Genomic DNA, 21,519 nt, shown 5'->3' on the forward strand with positions numbered 1-21,519 from the left:
ATATATGATTGTACGTTGTCTATAAGTAAAAATTACAGCTTTTTGTCCCACCACTCGCCCCAACCTTTACCTTTTGTGCCTCCATCACCCTCGTTACCCATTCTATCATTCATCCTGCGCTGTATTTCATCTTCATCTAATTCATCTTCTGGACCACTCCACTCATCATCCGGATTCCCATTATCCCAACCTTCAAAATCATCTCTTAATCTTTGTGTTCTATCATCATCTGACTCTTTAGGTTTACCAAGTTGAGTTAATGGAACTTCTCCAGTATTTTGAATATTTGGCGACATTGGCGGATGATGATAATTTTCATTATGATCATCATGTTGAGGAGTTACTATATATCCATTTGACGTACTTGTTCTCATCAATGGAGATGTATCATCATCTTTCATAGGTTTTCCATCATCATCTAATTCGACTGTTTCTGCCATTGATTTTTGATATTTATGATATGAATACAAAGCGATTCCTGATCCAGACATAGCTTGTCAGTCCTGAACGATTGCGGCACATTAAAACAAAAAAACCCCGTGAAAGACATACCGCATACAGTGATAGCTACACCGATGATATTCAGACCTGTCAATTGATCACCAAATACCCAAGCTGATATCGATATCGTTGAAACTTCTTTGAATATCCCAGCGATAGAAAGCGGAACTACACCTGCTCTTTGGATGATGCTACATAAATGCACAATTATATTCAGCTGTGATAACCATGAAACGAAGATCTCGAGCAATGCTCACAAATATTCACTAGCAACCATAGCAAAAGCTAAAGCACCAGGTAAGATTATCACGCCAGTCGTCTTAATTGCTTGAAATCCATTGAAGAAATCGCTTCCTAAAATTTCAAACCACCCTTCTACAATCATACTAACGAGAGCTAATGTGATAGCCATAAGAGGTGCTAGCCAGAAAATAGTTGCAAAAGGATTACTCAAACCCATTCCTTTCTTGTGCATAACTAATTCCGTTAAAGCCCATCGAAGACCTCCTAATGCGGATGCGGTAAATACCATGACTATACCTGGTATTGATACTGATGTTGTATTGAAGACCATACAGAATACTCCGAAGGATATGAGGGTAATGACTGATATCAATCGCAGGGAGTATTTCTCGAGTTTGAAGGTAAAAGCGAATAGAAGAACGAATATTAGGGTAGACGATTTACACATTGCTAATTCAGTCAAACATTTGTATAAGTATTAGATACCTATGAGTGAGGACAGACTATTAACTAGCTTACTATATAGACTTAGTGTGATAGTTTTTAAACTCAGATTGGATAATCCTATATCTCCTCCAGTTGATGCGGCAGTAGGTAAAATCTTCGTTCTACTTTACGATCAGCCTGATTATCCTCTAAAGCTAGATAGCACATTCTCGTTATAGTTCACTCACACATATTCCTTCCTCGTAGGTCTTTCTTTGGGTCTGAATCTCTCGGCAAAGGTTATTCTTATGAAAGCTGCTAAACAAAATTGTACAATCATATGACAAGCGGTAACAAATAGTGGATAAGTGAAACCATAATAAGCTGGTGAAAACATCCATTTATTATATAATGATAATAGTGTTGCAAATGTATACCTATAACAAAAAATTATTGTCAGCACAACTAATTTTGGCTACTTAGGAAACATATATTGTAATTAAATCTAATGACAATTGAGAGAAATTGATTATTTACCAAGATAGAATGAATAATCCAGTTATCATGACATTTTTCCACAATAAAGCTTTTTTCAATTCTAAAGTTGCATGTCTATGATTTTGATGTCCTGGTTCTACACCTATTATTCCTATATCTCCTTCATTTATATTCCGAGCATAGATTAATCCTTCTTCTTCCTCTCCATCGTCGTCATGAGGATGATGAATGTCATGCCTTTGAGGCATCACTTGGCCTTTCCCATCTAAATGAGTTGTTCGAATTAACGATTCATCCTCTTCATATTGTGGTAATTCAATCTCTTCGGAACTTCCTCCTTTACTGATTGTTGGTTTTGACTGCACAGTCTCATCGTAGGACGAAGTACGTTGTATAGGCCTTGAAGGACCTGCTAGAGAAGAGTCGACGTCGTTCATCCTTCTACGTATCGGGCGTTCACGACTGGTCTAGGGCTGATTGTACCATATAAAATTTATTGGGGACATCAGGCGAAACACTATTGACGAGATACTGCGAGATAATATTGATGTATGCAGAAATGATGAGATCCGTAAAGCAAAAGGAAATTGATAGATCTTATCAAGCCGGTATGTTATTAAGTTGCTCTAAGCCTACGTTACAGGCGCGTCCGCTGCCAAGCGTTATTGCGGGCCTCCGTGTCTTAGGCCTCTGATCTCGAATGGCAAGAAACGTGGGTGCATACAATGAGGATGCGCATATCTGGCATTCAAATCGCATATCTGCCATTTAAATCAATACATATATGCATGGGAGTGTATGTTATCTATGCGTCAAGTGTGTTACTACTCTACAATTTCTATTTTCTCACCTTGTCATTCGTGGACTTTTTACAATTTAGCTTTATTTCACTTTGTTTCAACTTCTTCAGCGTGATCTTGAGAGATGGCGTTGTATTCTTTTTGATCGATGTATCCCTTAGGACCTGGACTGTAGAATGTATCTCTGTTATATTTCCGAAGGGGATAATCATTCTTAACTCGATTGACCAAATCGGGGTTGGCTATTGGAAGTAATGGGATTTGTACGATTAGCCATTCGTAGTTGGTTATTTACACATGAAGGAAAAGAAAGGAAACTTACATATGAAGTGTCTTCCGAAAGCAATCAAATCATCTGATTTATCAGCATGTTCTTTAGGGAAACCACCTTCACTACCAAATCCACCAGCAACCATAAATTTAACTCCAGCTTCAGTGGTGATTCTTCTAATTTCATCAAGGTTATCGGCTCCAACTCTCTGTTCAATTGGTGTATCAGTAGATCCAGCAACTCTAGATTCAACAGCGTGGATATAAGCCAAATTAGGTTGATTTTCAACTATTGCTTTTGTCCATGGAATAAATGTATCAAGTGGTACTTCTTCTCTCATTCCTTGGAATTTACCGAAAGGTGACATTCTAATACCAACTTTTCCAGGTCCAATTGCTTTTGAAATTTCATTTAATACTCTTAATGGGAATCTAAATCTATTTTCTAAAGATCCTCCATATTGATCTGTTCTTTGATTTGATACTGATTGAAGCTATTGAATGATTTTCGTCAATAAGTTACAATTCAAATCGTTCAAAGTATCCTTCTGAAACTTACGAATTGATCAATCAAATATCCATTAGCACCATGAATTTCTACGCCATCAAATCCAGCTTCAATAGCTGATTTAGCAGCATGAACATAATCTCCAACTGTTTTGTCAATGTCAGATTCTGTTAAAACGTGTAAAGTTGGTTTAGGTCCTTCATCTGTTGGATCTGGAATATCTGAAGCAGCGTAAATTACTGGAGATATCTTGGCAACTCGTCTAATCATTGCGTAGTAGAAATTAAAATCAACTTGCAAATCTTACTTGAATTATGCAAAACTCACCCTAAATGCCATAATTGAACAAAGATTTTTCCTCCTTTAGCATGTACACCATCTGTTATTTTCTTCCAACCTGCAATTTGTTCTTTACTGTAAATTCCAGGTACATTGTCGTATCCTCTTGCATCTTCCGAAATGAAAGTAGCTTCAGTTATAAGTAATCCACCATCTATCAGTGCAATTGGAAAATCAGTATGACGATTATATAAAACTTTGATATGTAATATTTCGGCTACTTACCTGTAGCTCTTTGAGAGTAATACTCTTCAGCATATTCACCAGGTACACCGGTACCTTTTTCAGCTCTAAATCTAGTTAGAGGAGCCATGACTATTCGATGTTTTAAATCGACAGTACCGACTTTGATAGGAGCGAACAACTTAGAGTTTTGAATAGTCATTGTGAATCGTTTCTTCGTTTATATTGTAAGTGATATATATGGGTGATATAGCTTTGTTCGAAGAACTATGTATTCAGCTTTGCTTTTTTTAAGTGTGATTTATTTTACTTATGACAATAATATGCATTAATCCATCTCTCATATATACATTTTCTAGAAGCCCGGTAACAAATAAGCAAAAAGTGGTGGTGGAGGAAAGATATTGGATGGCTTATCAATCTTAGATGAATCATGATCATGTAATCACAAAAATACCACTTACGGCCGTTTTTTCCGTACTTTCCGGGGAATGAATGATTCCCCCCTTTGATGCCGCTTAAGTCTTACTGTACTGTAGAGTGATTAAAGATTATTCTGGATCAGGGACGTTTGTTGGAATTACCATCGGCATCGACATCGGATAAATTATGATTCTACTTCAAACGTCATGGTTTATCGTCTACTATTATGGTTACACTACTGTCCTAATCATTGTTCGGTATGACCATGCCCTTTGATCATGAATGAATAGGCGTGAATGCAAATGAATCTAAATTGGCTACAAAATGGCTACAGAGTTGAGATTGTATTTGATAACTTGGTAATGTCTTGAGTGCTTTAACCTAACTGCATCTAGCGTTGTCAAGTTTGATTGACTATCCTGCAATATATTTTGTCGTAATTTCGTTACTTATCATTAACCTTGAGAGTAGTACTCTTCTTCATCTCATCTTGGGGACGATCAATTCTATCTACCTGCTCATAATGATTCATCTTATTCCTTAACCCATCTCCTCGATTGTCCATACCCTTTGCCCCATTTCCAAATCCCGTTTTGCAAAGGGAGAATCGACGTATCAATTCCTTGTGTTTGAGAACCGTTCATCTTCGCATTCCAAGCGGAAGATCTGGCTTGTTTAGAAGCTTGCTTGGCAGCTTGAGCTTGAGCCATATTCTTCAAAGCGGATTTATCTTTCAACAAGCCCATCCTAGACGAAAATAACTTATTCCAAATCGCTCTTTTAGCTAGAATTTCACTAGATTTCCTATCTACCAAAAATGGATCAAATCCTTTTGAAAATTGTTCCACAGATCTATCCCATCTATGAGAATTCATCATTTTTGTTAAATCTTCCGATCTTTGATCTGTTAGAGCTATTCTCCTAACTCTTCTCAATGTTTTAGTGCCGTATAACATGACTAATATCGCTATTAGACTTGCTGAGCCAGAAACTGCCAGGAAAGCATAAGGTGTAGACTCGAGTTGCGTGGTCAACTACCCAGACGTTTGTATTAGCGCAGCTCAGGATGGCCCAAAAGTTTCCATAAGTATTGCAGGCAAGCTTACGTTCATACCGAACAGACCGGCTACTAAAGCACCAGTACCTATACCCAAAGTGGCAATTGATATCTTAATGTCCAACGCTAATAAAGCGTTACGACCTGAATCAAGCATGAGTTCTGCTATTTCTTGCGTGGAGTTCATATTCGCCTAAAAGCCCAAGATACAATCAGCCAAATGCGGTAAGTGGAGGAACAATGTCACTTACCACCGTAGTGTCCACTTCACTAACGATCTCCTCTACCTGCTTGACGAAGCTTTCTAATAGCAACTCTAGCTGTTCGTGATCATGTAGCGCTCGCGGACGACCAAGTGCCCTTGATGTGAGGTACATTGCGGATAGATCCTCATCTACAAATTCAACTGTCAGTTCATTATCTTATTATAACCCAGCCGCGTTAGAGAAACTGACCAGATTCCAATACTTCATCTACAGCTCGCTTAACATATCTAGCTCTACTTTGGAATTCCACTATTCGCCTAGAGTATCTTAGCAATTTTTTCAAATTTTCCCGATTAATATCATCTTCTAACTCTGCTAAGAGATGTTGAACGAGATGCCTAGTGAAAGCCATCTCCTCTTCAAGAGCATTGGCCGAAGCAACAAGAACTGATTCGAGCGCTCTAAGGGATCCAGGAAGCGTCAATCAGATTCACGCTTTCAGACTGGTAGGTGATAAGTAATGACTGACCTATGTTCATAGCATAAAACTTCTTCTTCTTCTTCGTTATCCTTCACAACTTCAGTAGTAGCTTGATTTATCCCTAAACCAGCTTTGATATTCCTTTCCAAATGATATTTGAATCTCTTCTGAGTATCACTTTCTTGGACTAAGCATGCATTATCAAACACTATAACTCGATCAGGCTTGATGAGTACTTTGATATGTAACATGGAAATTATGATACATGTTTTTCGGGTGAGAATTATTGGAACTAGATTAGGAGCTAATGAATCTAGTTTTCGAAGATCTCGAGGCTGATAATATGATACGGTCAGCAATCTATCTTCTATCGACCAAAATCCTTGGATGATAATGAACCTCTTCTAAGTATGCTTGAGATATATTTGACTCACGTCTAAATCGTGTTCTCTGCATAGATCGGATTTCTTATATTTCCCTTCTTCTGCTGTCCAATTCCCTTCTGAGTCCAAAACCGAACCTATCGTACCTTCGGTATCAGCATATCTGATCATGATGACATGATCCCCAAATTTTCGATCGAATCAATACTCACACCTCATACTCAATTCTCCGGCCTTGTCCATCAAACTATCTAAATATCTTTGTTTCCTATCCTTCCTCTGTCCATCAATGCCTTCACCATCTTGATTTATAGTATCATATCCCAGCTGATCAGGAGGCGGAGGTGTGTAAGGTACTTGTGGAACTTCTGTAGATGGATAAGATTGTGACCAGAAGGAAGTACTTCTTTTCGAGAAGAGCGTTCTTTTCTGACGACATTGACAAGGTGATGAAGGCAAGTTTCTGATCAATGGTTGAATCCGTATTCGAGATGGTCCTGATATCGAGAATATCGATGCAGTTCGCATAGATCGTGACATCCCTCAGAATTGTTTGAGTCCTGGGTAAATTTGTCGTCTCAAAGTATCAATCGGACAAGTAATTTTGAGGAGATTGAACATGTTTTTGATCTTGACGTCAAAGGCGAAAAAAGTTAGAATGAGGTCTCGGAATTACCCGACTCACGTCAAAAGCGCATCGGCATCTAAAAAGTTAGGCTCATACAACGAAAGACGGTAATCATTATCAGGCTGGCTCATCCAAGCGCGTGTTATGATGACGTTGTGAATGACTTCTGTGAGACCTTACCTGTCAGGCAAGGCAATATATTTTCATTGCTATTATTGAAATACCCAATCGACTTTGTCCCGACTCTGTTTTTCAAGCCAAGATGGCAGACACAGATCGTGAGCTGAATCTCTTTGCGTTGGGCAATAGCTGACTGATATCATAGTCACATTCGATTCCCTCCTTGATCTCTTGAGGAGATTACCGCCTACCCGAGTAGAGGAGAACGTCAATTCACTTTGTGATCTAGCACCTGAATATGCGGATGACTTATTAGGGAATGTGGACCAACCATTAAAAGTTCTGGTGGACACTGAAAAGGGAAGAGAATTCTTAGGTTGTGATTATAACAGAGATGGAGATTCGTTTAGGTACGTTCACATAATTGATTCATGCAGATAAACCCGGAAATTTAAAGATGCATGAAATACTCACATCTGGATATTCTTAGATCTCCTTGGTCGAATAATTACCTACCAGAAGCAACGGGAGGACCTGTACCTTCGACTAGATTACGTGAACTTGAAGTTTCTTTGAACGCTGCTTTTGATACTTATCGAGAAATGTATTTTGAAGGAGGTACATCAAGTGTATATTTATGGGATTTAGAAGATGATCCAGGACAAGGAAAAGAAATTAGTTTTGCAGGTGTAGTATTGATGAAAAAGGGTAAGTCATTCTTCATTCCACTATAACAAATTTGGCAATCAAGAAATATTGGGTAGAACCTGCTCATTAAGCTGATAATGATGAAATATAGTATTATCAACTCCTACTTCAGATCAACCAGAAACTACTCCTTCCGGATCATGGGATTCTTTACATGTTTTTGAATGTCAAGAAAGAGGTAGATCTGCGAAATACAAATTGACTTCTACTGTCATGTTGGTTTTGGAAACTAAGACTTTAGCGACAATTGAAGGGAAAGAAGTGGATGAAACAAGTAAGGGTAAAGGTAATGTTACTCTAAGTGGAAGTATGACTAGGCAGGTGAGTAAACAGTCTCTCTGGATATTGATTACAGGCTATTGATCGAGTTCGTATACTGATGATTAGTTTCGAAATCTAATAGGCCGAGGTAGATTATCCCTTGACTAATTCAGCTGGACATATACCTAATATAGGAAGAATGGTTGAGGATATGGAGTGAGTTCATACTAACAAGATCTATCGAAGTGCACCTTTTTCATTTATATGACAAGTAAATATTGATGATTTCGTTTTTGCCTCGATAGGATCAAAATGCGTAATCTCCTGTCATCAGTATACTTCGGCAAGACGAAAGATGTGATCAATGATCTAAGATCGCAAAGTGGACTAGAATTAAAATCGAAAGAAGACTTGTTAAGAGCTGAATTAGCAGGTAAATTAGGTGCTAGAAAGGCATAGCTATCTTCATGGACATAGCAGCAGCTTTGTAGATATGTATACACAATTGTCATGAAATGTAATATATTCAATCCATTGTACATGATATGTACAATTTCGATTCATTGCTAAGGTTTGTATCAAGTAAATATATGTAAATTCAAATTTGGAATTTCCCGCCTGTATCGCCAAAGTTGAACCGCGAGATTTGATTAAATGTTCCAAATAGATAAGATTACGGAAAACAAAAGCATCCGGCATTACCACTTTTGCTTTTCTTTCATTTTTCACTCTTCGATTTCCTTCAATTCCTTTATATATATATATATATATCTCATTCAGTTCTCTTGCAGAAAATCACGATGTCTCAGAAGCCTGAAAAAATTAGCGTGCTGACGGTATGCTTGGGGTAAGTTGATTTCCTTTTTTTGATCGTTATCATCAGGATAAACGAGCTGATTATTTTCTACTCAACAATAGCAAGTAAGTAGATTACTCTGAATGCTTACAATAATTCCTCAACTCAACTTTGAAAGCTGACTGGCCTAATCGTTTTTCCCGTTGATAGTATTTGGTAAGCTGTAGAAGACTTCTACAATGAAATGATTTAGCTCATTATTGATCAATGATCAAACTTCAGTCGATCACCAATGGCAGAAGCAGTATTGAAGTATGAGATAACACAAAGATCATTGAAGTTTGATATTACTGTAGATTCAGCTGGTACAGGAGCATATCATGAAGGTGAAGAAGCAGATGACAGGTAGGTATTATAACTCCTTTCTTTAAAGATCTAGATTGAATCTGATTTAAAATGTTGATTTAGAACAATAGCTGTTTGCAAAAAGGTATATATCCAATAATGATTTATAAAATCGTTTAATAATGTGAAGTTGATATTTGTTATTCTTTATCAATTTTAGCATGGTATAAAAGCAGATAGTATAGCTAGAGCAGTAACAAAAGATGATTTTAATAAATTTGATTATATCTTAGCAATGGATCAATCAAAGTGAGTATAAAAATTTCTTTTATGGCTTTTTTTAACTATATCCAATTGGACAATTATTATGTGGTCCAGACTCTCAAACTTTCAAAAGAAAAATAACTGATTTTATCAATTATCAAAACCTTGTTTTAATTGGAAAAAAAAGTTTACAAACTTTATTAAATCGTCAACCATTTACATCAAAATCTAAAATTTCATTATTTAGTTCATTTTCAAATTTAATACCAAATTCTGAAAAAGGTTTATCAAAAACAAAAAGTGAAAATATAAATGATCCATATTATGGTGGAAAAGATGGATTTGAAATTAGTTTTAAAAAATGTACAGAATTTTCAAAAGGTTTTTTAGATTATCTAGAAGATAAAAAATTAAGTTGAATTTATAATTTAATAGATAATCAGGAGACTAATCAAACATGTAAGATTCAATTTAGATAAAATAGATTTTCATAAAAAATACAACATGTAAAAATTGATTAACTGAAACTTTGACTAGTTTTCAAACCTCCTCCTACTCTGATTTTACCTTTTTGACTATTTGTTCTATTTAAACTTGCTCTTCTACTTAAATGCTCTCTACTACTTATTCTTCTTAGATTATTCTCACTTGCTACTCTACTTAAACTATGTTCTCTGCTCATACTTTTACGAGGTCCTGTACTTTCTCTTGTTAAACTAGGTTCTCTTGATCTCGTTGTACCTCGACTTATACTTTCACTCCTAGTAGACATTCTACTAACACTCCTACTCCTACTTCTACTTCTACTTCTACTTCTACTGCCTCGATCGTCATCTCCGCGTTCCGATCCGCTCTGTTCATCAACCTTTTTACGCCCCCTTTCATCTCGCGGTCTAATCTTCTCCAATCTTCTTTCTAATCCTTCGACTACTCGCAAAATCTCGGTTGATTCCCAACCAATAAGTTCACTTGCAGCTTTCACAATCACCTCCAGATCATTTGGAAGTTCTAAGAAAGGATCATTCGAGGGGAATGATTGGATTTTCTCTCCTGGCATTAAAGGTAACGCTTTATTGACCTTCTCACTTGATTGAATTGGATTGTGCATTATTCGATTAACAGGTTGATCAATTATGTTGGTATGAAAGTTGGTCCAGGAATTAAGTGGAATGGGGGGTTGCATAGGCGGTTCCGATGATAATAAAGGAAATGAAGCTACATCTGAGTATCCTGTATCAGAATATGGTATAAAATGTACGAATTGAAAATTACGACTCACCTGGTGGTTCGGCTCGATTCGATAGAAGAACTTCTTCAGCTTTCGAAAGGAAATTGTCCATGTCGTCTGTATCCATTGAGTGGAAGTGCCTATACAGTTTTCAATTTGAAATTGGACTAGATGTCATGGAATTAGTCAGACTGCAGACGTACTGCTTCTCCAAGTATTTCCTGCGTCCACGGAACGTCCCGTCGTCAAGTCGGGTTTTCAGCTCCTTTAACCACACTTTCGCAACCGGCAGTCCAATGGATGGATCACTCTTCAAGAGAGCTTCCCTACGATCACGACATCTGTAAGTTACAATGAATTGTATATTGTGTTGATGATAAGCTCACCTAGGCACCCCATCTAAGCCATATGTAATTTTCATAACTATGATCCAAGCACTGACGACTGTCACTTCCGGAGCGACAACATCTTGGTATAACAAGGTCCTTTCGTAGCTCTCCATGTTATCCTCTGCGGAAGAATCCACTTCCGATTCCCCGTCGTACGTTTGCCGCATATTGGTTCTGCTTCTCACCTTGCGGTAGAATGTACTGATTTCTCTTTCCATCAAGGACAGATTCACATCTAATATGGTTAAGAGACGATTAACCTGAAGATAAGTTGTAGCTATCCCATTCATCAGCGAATCGACGTATATTGCTCGAAGAAGCACTACTGGACGTAATGCTCACGAGTACCTCCGAGCGAGGACAGTAATCTCCATGTTACTGGATGAATGTTCATTTCTGGGGTATCCAGCCCGTATCTCTGCTTCAACAACCTCGCGAAAGCCTTACATTGCCGATGTATTAAAGAGGGCGAGGGGGACCTCTGGATTAAACGTCAGCATAACAAACCTAGCTCGATAGCCACTTTAGCGATGGAGAAGGAGAAATTCTCACCAGAGGGGAAAGAGCAATCATTACATCTCTGTTCATATGTACTTTCATCTCAGCAGGTAAATTGATCGTACGAAAGAAATCGATATAAGGGATTTCCATTTCATTGATTGCACTGATGACACCGGCTCATGTCAGCTCAATGTTGACTAAAAATAGACATTGATACGAACTTCTCGATATCAGCTCCTACGAAGGGTATTCTCATGATCCACAAGGCCATAACGAGGGTCATTATTGTATCGGATATTATCAATTTCTTCCTTTTCTTCTTTCGTGCATCAAAGCGGTCATCTTCGAGAGCTTCATCTTCTAGGTTTTCCTCCTTGGACATCCCTTCTATCTCTTCAAGTATCTCCGAATCCACATCAGAGACTTCAATATCCTCCCCCTTTTCGTCTTCATTCTCCGATTCCGTTTGTGAACCATCGTCAGACTTGCGTTCATCATCCGCCATCTCGATGTCCAATTGAGTAGGTTGACTTTGCTTCATTATGGGTATTGAGGGCTCGGCCAAATGAGAATCATCCTGAGAGCTCGGTATAGGGGGTAGGATGGATATCGATAACTGATAAGCCCACAGATCTCGAACGATCATCTATACCAGGAATAAGCTTCTGCCAGAGATATTGGCTTCAGAAAGCTTACTTCGAAAGTATCAGGCAAAGACCATAATTTCGTTATAGCCTGTATCTGTAATCTTAGCAGCACTTGAAGAGCTTGAACACGTAGATATTCTGCTTCAACACCATGATAGACTGTGATTGCCTGTGTCAGTCATTGTCGATGTCACTACTGGGGTGTTGAATGCTCACAAAGGGGATTAGCTCTTCCATCTTCACGCCGCTTATTCCGTTTAGGGCCTCTATTACCCAATTTTCGCCTCTGAAGTTGATGTCGCGGGCCGCCAATTTCCATGTCCAGGACCTCTGACCTATAATTCTAGAATTGTTTGTTTCGTCAATCTGTTATGAATCCCTGATGATTGGATTTATGGAAGATAGCTCACCTGCTGAACATGTCCTTCTTCACATACCGCATTTCCAGTAACTTTATCTTTCCTCCATTTTCTTGATCCACAAATATCACATGGTCTCGCCATATTACATCCACCTTGACTTCAAGCTAGCTCTCCAGGTTTAGGCGTTTATGGGCCTTGGACAAGTGAAATATACTAAAGTACCTTGAAAGCAGTCTTTCAATCTTATAAACATTGAAGTGGAGGTTATAGATCAATGCTCAAATCACGTGGGCTTGATAGGATAAAAAAGAAGAAATGATTGATAAAATAATGATTTGATGAGGTTTTGTTACAAGTGGCGACCTCCACTTTCAACGAAGATTTCAAGTCCGCAAAGATCAAAAGTTTATTTTGATATTTTTTGGCTTAAATCAATTTATTTTGACCGTATATCTTGATTGTTTCCTCTCATAACCAGACTTTGATCATACTTACAAGATGGCTAAAATTAAGAGAAGAGGAGAATCCGGAGCGTAAGTAGCCCCAGCTTTATTGATCATACGGTGATTCGCTAATTTTGCTGAACAAATAGGGCTAAAAATTATGTTACGAGGAATCAAGCTTTGAAGAAATTGCAAATATCGTTATCTGATTTCAGAAGGTTGTGTATTCTCAAAGGTGAGTAGTCCGGGATCAAGATCTTCATGGGATCGTATTCATATATCTTTGAGTCATGTGAAGGACGATAATTAACTTTAACACATGAAATTCAGGTATATACCCACGAGAACCTCTCAACAAGAAAAGAGCCAACAAAGGATCTTCAGCACCAGCAACATTCTATTATCACAAAGACATTCAATACCTCTTACATGAACCCCTTTTAGTGAAATTCAGAGAACACAAATCTTTCGCCAAGAAATTAGCTAGGGCTTTAGGTAGAGGAGAATGGGCTTTAGCTAAGAATTTGGAAGATGCTAAACCTATAGCGAGGCTGGATCATCTCGTCAAAGAGAGGTGAGTGTTTTCTTACCTTGACTATTATGTGACGGAGCTGATGTTTAAGGGAATATGCGATAATAGATACCCAACTTTCACTTTGGCTTTACAAGATCTACAAGACCCTTTAAACCTTGTTCACCTATTCTCTACACTCCCTACAAACCCGATTCCAGGTAAAACCCTCGTCCCTTCGTCAATAATCGCAGAATGTTCCCGATTAATATCAGAATGGAAAGTATGGGCTATTAGAACTCATTCATTGAGAAAGATTTTCTTGGGTGTTAAAGGTGTATATTATGAATGCGATGTACCAGGACAAGGTGGAGAAACCGTCAAAGTCAGATGGTTAGAAGGTTACGAATTTCAACAATATGTTCCTACCGATGTGGATTTCAGAATCCTCTTGACTTTCTTGGATCTATATCGAACACTCATAAGTTTCACCTTGTTCAAACTCTACACTGAAGAAAATCTCGTATACCCACCTCCTCTAGATGTTGAATTAGATGAGCGAGGAGAAAGCGTTGGCGCATTCAGATTAGTCGAGAAGAAGGATAACGAAGGTGTTGAGAGCTCTGGAGTGTCAAAGAAAGCCGTTAGAAAAGCTATAAGAGGTATCAAGGCCAATGGAGCAAATGCCGATGTAGACATGGATGAGGACGAACAAGCAGATGGTCCTGCAGAAGAAGTCAATGAAGAATTCGTTGAAAGACCAAGTAAAGATCAAGAAAATGAAGATGTCTCTACCGCTCCTCTCACCACCTATAACTCTCTTTTAGCTACTTCCAGCAATGATGCTTCGACATCTAAGCAAAATTTGTTGTTTTCGCCTTATACATTCTACCTCTCAAGAGAAACTTCAAGTAGAACTTGGGAATTCGTTATTAGAGCATTGGGAGGTAAAATAATCACATCTCTTTCTGCACCAACTCCAGCCGACGCTTCGAACATAGATTCCATAACACATGTAATAATTGATCGACCAATCACGGCGGACCGAATGAGAGAGATGGAAGATGGAAGGAAATGGACTTGGATTCAACCTCAATGGGTTGCTGATTGTGTAAACAAACAAAGAATAATCAGTTCAGAAGGATATCACCCTGGACAATTACTTCCACCTCACTTATCACCTTGGGATGGAGAAGGTGAAGTCTATAGACCATGGTTGGATGAGCAAAATAACGCTATAACAGCCGCTCAAGAAGCGGCTGCCGATGCTGACGAAGATGTTGAACAAGACATCCCTGTTGATGAAAACGAAGAATTAGATGAAAATGAAGATGAAGATTCTGAGGAAACGTCTTATCCACCAGCATTATTAGCTTCTTCATTAGATCCTGAAAATCCAACGTTATTACATGCTGCTGAATTAGAAGCTGAACAAAATGGTATTTCGCATGGAGCATTCAGAAATCAACTTAAAGAAGCTATCAAAGCCAATTCAAGTGTTTCTGCTAGTAAAGTCGATGAAAACAAGAAGGGAGGTAAGAAAGGAGAAGAAGATTTAAGAAAGATTATGATGAGTAATAAAAAGGCTAAATTATATGAGAAGATGCAATATTCCAACAGAGAAAAAGCAGCTGAGGTGAGTGAACAATCTGGTCTGACTGATCTCAGCCAAGACCTATAGAATTAACAATGCTGATTTCTTTTGAATTTCTTTGTACTTGCAGAAAGCTAACCTCGAGAAAAAGCGAATTGCTATTGAAAAGAGGAAACGAAAGGAAGCTAGAGCTTAGATGCGGTCTTTGTTTTCGTAGAGAGGATCGGACGGTCTGTGATTCCAATAAGCGAGATCTTTATTAGAATAGCAGTTCGTAGATTTGTCAATTTGAGATTTTCGAATGGTTTAAATCACTTCATATTATGCTATATATGCCTACATGTACTTTTAGACCTCGTACATACTTCCGTACAGAGTTGGTTCTCGACTAGTTCTTGTCAGACGACACAGTCGTTTCTTGAAGTACGTCAACGCATGTTGACGTCGAATGTCATAGGCGCTGGCGTCAAGATCAAGACAATCTCGGACGAAATAGTGAACCGGCCAATTGCCATAGACAAGATGAGCGAAGTCGATGAGTACAAAACTCTTCCGTTAACTTCCCACGAATGAGCGAGATTCGCACTCGCGTTGACATGTTGTCATGATACGAAAGGATACTTTCAAATGTTCGCGGGAAATCAACCGCTGAGGGCGGAGTAAACGAGATTGAGTCTTGGCATCTAAAGTGCCGCTTGTTCAACTTCGTGTGAACATAGATGTTAATCTGATAGTGTCTGATTTACGCGCTGAAGTGTCCTCTCGGGTCAAACATAACTCAACACATAACACATGGATAGATGCTTGGCGCTTTTAGGATCCAGTCAGTAGTCTTGGTGTTCAGTTCAGTACTTACTTGCACGAATAGAATTGCGTTCACATGAGATCTCCCGAATGAATTCAATGTAGATATCTATCCTAAATATTTTTAGCTCAAACATATTTCGGCCGGTCAGTTTTATCTGATAGGCTATGTATATATGTTGAGAGTATATGATACTATTAGTAGGCGCCACGTTGTATTTCTGCGGATATTTAGGCGCTTTGATCCCCTTTTGACACCCGAAAACGAATTAAAAACTGACCGATGGTCCGAATGATTCAGGGTTCAAATTGTCCAAAATGAGATGTCATCAACCTAATTTTCATATCAGATAAAAAATAAAAAAGGGGAGAAAAAAATCATGATTCCGCTTTTGCCCGTTTATACTCCACTTGACCTCAAACATATATATACCAACAGATTTTTATTCCTTTCATATCTGCGCAATTATCTCTTACTGTCAACCCCTTTTGCAGTAAATAATAATATAGGCTTGAATCTGACGAAAAGTATAAGCACATCGTCGAAAAAAAACCTTGACGATCTGTGTTTCTCGAAAAAAATACCCTGCTCCACAATTTTCCGATCTTGATCAAAATAGAAATCAACTATCAACAATAAACCCCACCTTGATAATTATCTGACCCACTTTATCATCGGCCAACTCGGAGCGATATAGCAAAGATGAATAGTGGACCTCTGAAGACTGTCGTAGTGATGGGTGTAGCTTACGGTGGAAAACGAGCGGCGGATCTATTATCGAAGTCTTTACCTTCGAATTGGAGGCTAATCGTCATAGATCGAAATTCCCACTTCAACCGTAAGTACCATTTCTTATCCTTTTGTCTGAAATGAAATACTATAATCGAACAAGAGCTGCATATATTCGCTGGAGAAATGGACAAAATGCTTACTATATCATTGGGAATAGATCTTTACGCTTTCCCTCGATTTGCAGTCATGCCTCAACATGCACCAAAAGCATATATCCCTTACACCCACCTATTTGATGAACCTGAATCATCCGAAACCCCGCTTACCCCACCCACTACACCACCTGCGACACTTTCTGCATTAGACGATCCATCATCATCTTCCTCAGACGTAGGAGTTATAACGAATCCTAAATCTCGACATCAATTTATTCAAGCTTCGATTGTAGGTTTGACTACAAATTCAGTAACGTTTGTTCGACCAACTTTAGATTCAAAGAAACAACAACCTAGATCAACACATTCTCCAGATACCTATGGTAAATTTGATGGACCTGAAGAGACTATAGATTTTGATTATTGTGTTTATGCTCTTGGTGCTTCTATGCCTTCACCTGTCAACGTTTGGTCAGAAATTATCAAGACTGAAGTTCAGAACGAAGTTGGGGAAGATCAAACTGAGAATCTTAGTGGGACTAAGAAACACGGTATTAAGTGGATGGAAAATTCCGCTGAAAAATTGAAGAAAGCTGGACATGTCGTTGTTGTTGGTGCGGGTGCTATGGGAATACAATTTGCATCGGATTTGAAATGCTTATATCCCACTAAGCAAGTCACATTACTTCATTCGAGGACAAGAGTGATGCCCAGGTATCCAATAGAATTCCATGTTTCTCGTGAGTCTTTAATTTCAGCTTGCCAAGCTTTACTCAACGTATTGACCGATCGTTCTTCCCAGTTATCGAAGAACTCAAGAAGCTCGGTGTGGAAGTGGTACTCGGTGAAAGAGTGATGACATGGCCTAAAGATCCTGAGATATTAGACGGAAAGAAGAAAATCGTGACTACAGATCATGGAAGAACTTTCGAAGCCGACATCGTCTTACCTTGTACTGGTCAAAAACCACATATTGCTTTGATGGCTTCAGTCAATCCATCTGTAATTTGTCCACAATCAGGTAGAATACGCGTACATCCTACATTACAAGTACACGCTTTACCTAAAAAAGGCGGTTCCACAGTTGAAGATCGTTTAAATAACCTTTCTTTATCAATGCCGCCTACTCCTCCACCATCAGAACCTTCATCACGATGTTCCATATCTGAAGAATCTTCCTCTAAAGATTTATCACATATTTTCGCATGTGGTGATTGTGCTGAAACTGGTGCTATTCAAGCTGGACATACAGCATATTATCAATCCGAAGTTGCCGCTCGAAATATTATTAGATTAATACATCAAAGAGAAGCTAAAGAGAGTAAATACAATCTAGAAGATAATGACAAGGTTTTAGAAAATTATAAAGTCTCTCATCCAGCCATTAAAGTCACAGTGGGTATAAAGAGAGGTATCATTTCGAATGCAGAAGGTGTGAAGATTAATGATGAAGGTGTGGAGGATTTGCATTCGATGGTTATGTGGCCTGGATTTGGATTCAAGGGAGATGACATTGACATCAATGAGTAAGAGAAGAGTAGCAGAAAATTGCTTGTTATTAATTTTGGGTAATGCTGGAAAGAAGGTATATTTATAGATTCGTTACATCTCCCACAATAGTTGTATTTTTAGAATAGATCATAGATCTCATGTTATGATTTCGCGCATAAGATCATATACCTCATGCATAAGATCATCCAGTATTCTTGGAACTGTGCAAGCTAGATGGTAGCTTTGCAAGTTGCAAGCTGTATGCATGTCAAGCCCAAAAAGAAGGTTCGTCGAAATGGCAAATTTGACTTGATATTTTGCCAGAGAAGACACCACGTGCGCAAGTCTGACGTCGTTTCGAAGTTCATTCTTGCTGTGAAGTTACAGATGATTTTAATCCTATTGAAACTATACCATCTTAGAGTCACTTCGCAGAAGTCAGCGTGATAGGTTTTGCCTAAGTAGGTTTCTATATTTCAAGCTCAAGTATCTTTGCCAACGCTAATGATACGGCTTAGAGCTTTCAACAATGTCCATTACAACTCCCAATCAAGCTGGTCCATCTAATTTAAATGATAATCTCGGCGAAACACTTCATCCGCATTCCAAGAGTGATACAGCATTAACGCCTCGTCAAAAAGAGAAATCACCTCTTAGGAATGTGGATATTGATGAAATTATTCTCGATGAAATTGAATTTGACTCAGTAAGTCTAGCAATCATGCTATAAAACCATTTCAACCTTGAAAGATCGATGTACAATTCGCTTGATAATTAAGCGACTAATAATTCTATTTTCAATCTTTGTTAGGAGATTGATCTTCTAATTGGACAATATCTTGAATCTAGAGGTATACCTTCAATTTCAAATATATGGAATGAAAGTGTTTTAGGGATAAATACGAGTGAAGAAAGGAAAGAATGGATAGAAGATGTTGAGAGATGTATACTTGGTGAGTATTCGATTTCTTGATCTTGATTTATATAAAGTGAAAGGCTATAATTGCTCTGAGATTCATGAATAACACATTGACTTGGGAATCACGTTTCATAGATGGCGATTACAGCTCGATAGAAATTTTAATATCTAAACCTGGTTTACTTAAAACGCAAACTCAAAAATCATTTTTATATCTATGCTGGAGACAACAATTTTTAGAACATGTTGAAAATAGTGAGTACCATCAAAAACCATATAAACTTCTTTCGATCATCATCGGAATAATGAATGTTTATCTTAATTAGGGGAATCTCAGAAAGGTTTTAACCTTTTATCAAAACGATTAAAACCTTTAGAACATTATCAACCTGTTCCATACGATTTCTATTCTTTATCATACCTTACTTCAGCTTCTACGGTACACGATGCACCTACTTTTCGAGATTGGGCGGGAGTTGGACCTGAACGAGAAAGGTTGGTGGGTATGTGGAGGGAGTTGATGGGTAGTGAGAAAGGTGTAGGTGAGTGAATATACACGAAAAATTGGCATAATTTGATGGATATATATGCTGAGTAACACTGCCGCTCGATAGGTCAAGAAAGACCATTTGTACCTCCAAATAGGCTCAAGACGTTGTTGAAGCAAGCTGCAGCTTGGCAGATCAGTCAAGTGGAATCTGCTAGTGGTCGTTCACTAAAGACACCTTCGTGAGTCAATAGATTCGGATGAATAACTCCTGCATGCCTTTCCAACAATCTTACAGCTGACAATACTTGACTTCAGCCTCTTGTCGGATTACAGGCCCCTTCAACTACTTGAGAAACTATACTATCTGATCAAAGGCCACACTGCCAATGTGAAATGCGTAGATTTGGTAGGACCTCGCGGAGATATTGGAGTCAGCGGAGCAAGGTGTGTTTCTGCCGATGACGATGATAGTACAATAGGAAATACAGCTAAATCTATCGGACTCGAAGTGACTCGACTCTTCGCATCTTCTCAACGGATGATTATTCCACCAAACATATCTTACAGGGTCACACCTCTAGGATATGGAGCTGTGCATCTACATCTTCTGGTTTGGCTATAGCTAGTGGATCAGGAGATGGTAAGATCAGAGTGTGGGACGTGTCATCGGGAGCTTGCAACACCGTGCTTTATATTGACGGCGGAGACGTGTATGATGTCAAGTGGAGACCTAATAAAGAGGTGAGCTGGATTGAGAATTGACAATTCTTGGTCGATATAGCTAATTCCCATACTCTTCATGCAGAATCAAATTGTCTCAGCTAGCTATGATCGGATACTGCGTTTCTGGGATGTAGAAACGTCTAAACAAGTTCGGACTTTCTCGGGACACAGCCAATCTACTTTGACTGTTGCATTTGATTATACTGGTAATATGATCGCTTCGGGGTGAGTACCATTCCACCATTCAAATTACTGTACGCTTTTGGGCTTTCTTTGAGATCACATTCTGACATGTACGATATGTAGCTCAAAGGATAAGCATATCCGGTTGTGGGATGCGGTTGGAGGAACGTGTATAAAGAATATAACAGGATGTTTGGGTGAGATCACCTCTGTGGAATTCGATCAAGAAGGCCGGTATTTGTTGGCAGGATGTAAAGATAATTCCAACAGATTGTGGGATTTGCGAATGGTGAGCTTAGGATTTTATCACTTCTCAAAAACTGCGCAACCCGTCCAAAGTCAGTGAAATGATAGCTGATCTGACTGAAACTTAGCAACGAAATATCTACAGATACACAGGACACCAAAATACATCCAAAAATCTCATACGTTGCTCATTCGCCCATAATGCGTCGTTAATTATCGGTGGATCAGAAGATGGATGTATATACTTATGGGAAAGGGAAGGCTCTTCAACCGTTTCTGATAATTCGGCACCAGATATCAAGAAATCATTACCCTCTGAAGCCTCAATCAAGAACACGACCTCGGATGGAAACTCGACACCTTCATATTATCCTCCAAGAGACAAAGCTGCTAGCGCAACAAATGCGCCCAATAAAGCGATTATTGAAACTATCAAACCATTGAAGGTTCTCGAGGGTCATTATGAAGGAGCTGTATTTGATGTAGTATGGAAGAACGGCAAACTGATCAGTGCTGGTGAAGATGGTTGTGTCGGTGTATGGAGCAATTAGGTCTAAGACAATGCAAGTGTTCGAAATATACCTGCAAAGGAAATTATCAGTGGTCAAAATATTTATTTTGTTCCTTTTAATCAAGCATCTTCGTATCCGTATAAGCCTA

The 21,519-nt window shown here is 38.5% G+C and overlaps 9 protein-coding genes across 9 annotated transcripts; 5 read left to right on the plus strand and 4 right to left on the minus strand.

The window, feature by feature from the left end:
* Positions 1-32: 32 nt before the first annotated feature.
* I206_103210 (uncharacterized protein) lies at positions 33-2,105 on the minus strand (the record flags this gene model as incomplete). Its single annotated transcript, XM_019153553.1, has 6 exons — positions 33-478; positions 553-692; positions 759-1,194; positions 1,264-1,352; positions 1,419-1,607; positions 1,708-2,105. The coding sequence occupies 6 exons, from the start codon at positions 2,103-2,105 to the stop codon at positions 33-35; spliced, it is 1,698 nt and encodes a 565-aa protein (XP_019013714.1).
* Positions 2,106-2,555: 450 nt separating this feature from the next.
* I206_103211 (uncharacterized protein) lies at positions 2,556-3,970 on the minus strand (the record flags this gene model as incomplete). Its single annotated transcript, XM_019153552.1, has 5 exons — positions 2,556-2,710; positions 2,791-3,232; positions 3,298-3,508; positions 3,574-3,739; positions 3,811-3,970. 5 exons carry the CDS (start codon positions 3,968-3,970, stop codon positions 2,556-2,558), a joined length of 1,134 nt encoding a protein of 377 aa, XP_019013713.1.
* A 754-nt stretch (positions 3,971-4,724) lies between these two features.
* I206_103212 (uncharacterized protein) lies at positions 4,725-6,858 on the minus strand (the record flags this gene model as incomplete). Its single annotated transcript, XM_070202696.1, has 7 exons — positions 4,725-5,225; positions 5,298-5,441; positions 5,500-5,642; positions 5,704-5,915; positions 5,984-6,270; positions 6,370-6,455; positions 6,531-6,858. 7 exons carry the CDS (start codon positions 6,856-6,858, stop codon positions 4,725-4,727), a joined length of 1,701 nt encoding a protein of 566 aa, XP_070058797.1.
* Positions 6,859-7,208: 350 nt separating this feature from the next.
* Positions 7,209-8,494, plus strand: I206_103213 (uncharacterized protein; the record flags this gene model as incomplete). Its single annotated transcript, XM_019153550.1, has 6 exons — positions 7,209-7,224; positions 7,272-7,476; positions 7,557-7,774; positions 7,866-8,095; positions 8,178-8,251; positions 8,341-8,494. 6 exons carry the CDS (start codon positions 7,209-7,211, stop codon positions 8,492-8,494), a joined length of 897 nt encoding a protein of 298 aa, XP_019013711.1.
* A 629-nt stretch (positions 8,495-9,123) lies between these two features.
* On the plus strand, positions 9,124-9,859 carry I206_103214 (uncharacterized protein; the record flags this gene model as incomplete). The annotated part of the gene is made up of 4 exons (XM_019153549.1): positions 9,124-9,236; positions 9,300-9,321; positions 9,397-9,485; positions 9,628-9,859. 4 exons carry the CDS (start codon positions 9,124-9,126, stop codon positions 9,857-9,859), a joined length of 456 nt encoding a protein of 151 aa, XP_019013710.1.
* Positions 9,860-9,957: 98 nt separating this feature from the next.
* Positions 9,958-12,708, minus strand: I206_103215 (uncharacterized protein; the record flags this gene model as incomplete). The annotated part of the gene is made up of 10 exons (XM_070202697.1): positions 9,958-10,670; positions 10,720-10,808; positions 10,872-10,994; positions 11,055-11,334; positions 11,406-11,538; positions 11,610-11,721; positions 11,780-12,204; positions 12,255-12,364; positions 12,422-12,548; positions 12,616-12,708. 10 exons carry the CDS (start codon positions 12,706-12,708, stop codon positions 9,958-9,960), a joined length of 2,205 nt encoding a protein of 734 aa, XP_070058798.1.
* Positions 12,709-13,065: 357 nt separating this feature from the next.
* Positions 13,066-15,311, plus strand: I206_103216 (uncharacterized protein; the record flags this gene model as incomplete). The annotated part of the gene is made up of 5 exons (XM_019153547.1): positions 13,066-13,100; positions 13,160-13,245; positions 13,341-13,584; positions 13,651-15,157; positions 15,246-15,311. 5 exons carry the CDS (start codon positions 13,066-13,068, stop codon positions 15,309-15,311), a joined length of 1,938 nt encoding a protein of 645 aa, XP_019013708.1.
* Positions 15,312-16,622: 1,311 nt separating this feature from the next.
* I206_103217 (uncharacterized protein) lies at positions 16,623-18,337 on the plus strand (the record flags this gene model as incomplete). The annotated part of the gene is made up of 3 exons (XM_019153546.1): positions 16,623-16,758; positions 16,870-17,547; positions 17,610-18,337. The coding sequence occupies 3 exons, from the start codon at positions 16,623-16,625 to the stop codon at positions 18,335-18,337; spliced, it is 1,542 nt and encodes a 513-aa protein (XP_019013707.1).
* A 490-nt stretch (positions 18,338-18,827) lies between these two features.
* Positions 18,828-21,410, plus strand: I206_103218 (uncharacterized protein; the record flags this gene model as incomplete). The annotated part of the gene is made up of 10 exons (XM_019153545.1): positions 18,828-19,004; positions 19,110-19,251; positions 19,353-19,472; positions 19,544-19,759; positions 19,832-19,946; positions 20,023-20,151; positions 20,217-20,448; positions 20,513-20,655; positions 20,737-20,902; positions 20,988-21,410. The coding sequence occupies 10 exons, from the start codon at positions 18,828-18,830 to the stop codon at positions 21,408-21,410; spliced, it is 1,863 nt and encodes a 620-aa protein (XP_019013706.1).
* Between the last annotated feature and the right edge of the window lie 109 nt (positions 21,411-21,519).

The sequence above is a fragment of the Kwoniella pini genome, chromosome 4, assembly GCF_000512605.2.
Source record: "Kwoniella pini CBS 10737 chromosome 4, complete sequence".
In the NCBI taxonomy this organism is placed as follows: domain Eukaryota; kingdom Fungi; phylum Basidiomycota; class Tremellomycetes; order Tremellales; family Cryptococcaceae; genus Kwoniella; species Kwoniella pini.